Source organism: Alligator sinensis, unplaced genomic scaffold (genome assembly GCF_000455745.1).
Source record: "Alligator sinensis unplaced genomic scaffold, ASM45574v1 scaffold651_1, whole genome shotgun sequence".
Lineage (NCBI taxonomy): Eukaryota > Metazoa > Chordata > Crocodylia > Alligatoridae > Alligator > Alligator sinensis.
In genome coordinates, this window is record NW_005842014.1 from 1369814 (window position 1) to 1372611 (window position 2798).

Here is a 2798-nt window from a genome sequence, read left to right on the forward strand (position 1 = left end):
ACACGAATGCAGTCCAGTCAATCCAGAGAGGTGGAAGGGTATTCTCGAGCTGCTCTGGTCTCCACTTGTGTGTGTGCTTGTGTCGGGGGGTGGAGGGATCTTTCAAATTGCTTTCTACAAGCTCTGATGCTTGAGTCCATGACACGCAAATTATTAAAGGAAAGCACACGTTCTCACAAGCCTATTTACACGCCTGAAAATTTAGATCCAAATTCTGCTAGGCTTTCACTCGCATATGGCTCTCTTGAGGTTACAAGTATGTAAGCAAGTCAAGAAGAGCTGCAGTCCATCAGTTAATGGAAGAGCCCTGGATTTAGTTTGGGTGTGACCGAAACTATTCCAGCTCAGTCAGCTGGGCCCTTTATGGTGGAACATTTCTGTCAATGTAAGAAGATGCCAGTGGATAAAAGAAAGGATGGGCTGTTCCTTATGCACTGACATCATGGCAGGTTTCAACGGTCACTGTCCCTTTTTTTGACCCTATCGGGACAAAGTTCCAGGTTCAGTAGAAAGCCCCATGTCATCTCAAAGGCTCTTCCTCCTGGGGGACTGCTAGTCTCTATTGCACCTGAAACAAGGGGCACAGAGATTACAGATAAAAGGATCCAGTTCAAAACCACACAACCATCTCCTCCCTCCCAGTGATAAAGGGTTATTATAAAGGGTTGTCTCTCAAAGCAAATGTTAGGGCATGCTGCTTCCTCATTACCACCATCAAGACAATTCCCTGGGCCTAAAAAGGCCTGCAGTCATGTCTGATTTTACTGATTCGAACGTATCCCAGACGTGACGCAGCACTGGATGGAACATGGGAGCAGTCCAGATATGTCTGGAATGAAATTCAAGTCAATCTTTCCTCTGAGTCAGTAATGAATCAAGAGTGTCGCTAGGAGTTACCATACTGCTCCTGAGACACAAGCAGATCTTCTGACTGCTGTATTCAATAAAGTTCCCCTGGCCGCTTTGCAGAAGCAAGGTCATTAAGCTGGATATCGTGGGTACGCTCCATTTTGGGTAGTTTGATTCTGACTACCTAAATTCCCCTGCCACTCCAGTGTGATATGTTCTTACCATGCCTGGTGATGCCACCTGTTATAAAACAACTACAACTGCCCCGTTGTTTCCTGCCCTGATTTGTGTTTTGGTGTCCACGGTGGAACTGCTTCTGTTCCGCTCCAGAAGTGAATGAACTCTGGGTAGAGGTTATACTAGGGTAAGGGAGGGCAGAATTTGATCCAGGGTATTAGTTTGTAAAAATCGCTTACCAGTATCAAATGCAAATATTGTATTTATTTAAACCATCATATTTGAATGGAAAAGCAGACACAATTAGCCAGCGCCCAGCATCAGTTACAGAGGTTGCCTCTGTTCCAAGCAGACCGAGGCCAGCGTTTGTACAGTTAACGTGTGGGGCCACATTCAACCCTCGTGAAACTAGTGCCACCAGGAGTCACACCAGCTCCCAGTAGCTATACAGGGAACTGAGGGAGCCCAGTGCCATGCAGGATCTGATCCATGTGTGCTTCAAAGAGCAACACAGATTCCCAGGTCTGTGCTCAGGGACGCAGTAATGTGTGTATTGGTAAGGGCTCAACTCTGTTCTCATGGAAGTCAACTTCTAATTACTTCTCTGGGAGTATGATCAGGACTCAAGCCTAAAACTGCACTCTGCCATGCATCCTTCTGCATCCCAGCTGCCTCACAGGATGCAAATCAGGGCTCAGCTGGGCCCTAAAAACACTGGCAAACCTGAAATGATGGAGCCAGGTCCTTCCACCTCCCATGGACTCACCTGAGCACAAAGTCATGGCTGTCTATGTCTTGGCCGTAATGAGACTGCCGGAGGTTCCCGGAGTTCCCCACAACGGCACACCTTCTGCACATGGAAGAGCTTCTCTCCTGCAGCTGACTGCCGTCGCCCGAAATGGTCTCAAACAGCTCCTTGATGGTTTCATTAATATTCTTAGGATTTTTCTCTCCTTGCAGTTTCTGTTGGGAAGAACAGGAGTGCTCTGGGTTATGGACGCTGGGAGCTTCTGGCAGAGGAAGATGCTCTGACTGCTCTCTTTCTGACTGCTACGTAGCTGTGCTAATGGCTTGAGATATGCCGCAACACTTCCTGGACTGAGGAGGACAGGATGGGAGTTCCTGCTCCCCAGAGTTTTTAACCTTATTCCCCACCCCGACTCCCTTCTATATCCTTGCTCTTCCCCTGGTGATTGTGGGACACCTGGCTTTCTCATCCACAAAGCACAGTGCCTCCGGCTCAAGCACCCAGCACTGAATTTAGTTGGACACATACCTCCACTCCCCAGAAGCTTAATCTGGTCTCTGAATCAGATTTCTTCCACTGTGACGGCCTGTTCACACCCCTCCGGTGTGAACGAACAGAGCAGGTGTGGCAGGATGAGCGGAGAGCAGCAGAAGTGCCGGGTGGGCAGAGGCAGCACAAATCCAGGAGGAAGGAGTGGCCAGGATGGGTGGGGAAGAGGGCAGAGCACATGCTGCTCCGGCTCTTCTGGTCTGAGGAGGAGGCGGTTTGTAGCCGAGTGGAGAGCCACTCTAAAGTAGAGCCGTGCCAAGAGCAACCTGATAGGTCTTTGCTGTGTCTCCTGCCTCTAGAAAGCGCCCATTGTCTCTGCAAGGAGATTCCCTGCTAGGGGGGCAGCACGCTACTGCAGGCAGGAGTCGAGGGCCGCATACCATATGCCCCTCCCTAGGGAAGTCGTGCTTCTTTTATTTGGGGACCTGCTCTGGACGAGCTGTTAGTTCAGTAGTGCCTTCATGGAAGAGTACTG

At 49.6% G+C, this 2798-nt stretch overlaps 1 protein-coding gene across 3 annotated transcripts in view; it reads right to left on the reverse strand.

Moving 5' to 3' along the window:
- ST3GAL1 (ST3 beta-galactoside alpha-2,3-sialyltransferase 1) overlaps positions 1–2798 on the reverse strand; it is a 121247-nt gene that overhangs the window by 20835 nt on the left and 97614 nt on the right. For 2 of the 3 annotated variants that reach the window (XM_025202080.1, XM_025202081.1), the window contains one exon: positions 1793–1989. In XM_025202080.1, coding sequence (XP_025057865.1) covers positions 1793–1989 — 197 coding nt within the window. Of the gene's footprint in view, positions 1–1792; positions 1990–2302; positions 2626–2798 lie in introns of those variants that run through there. The other variant, XM_025202082.1, reaches the window with a different exon arrangement.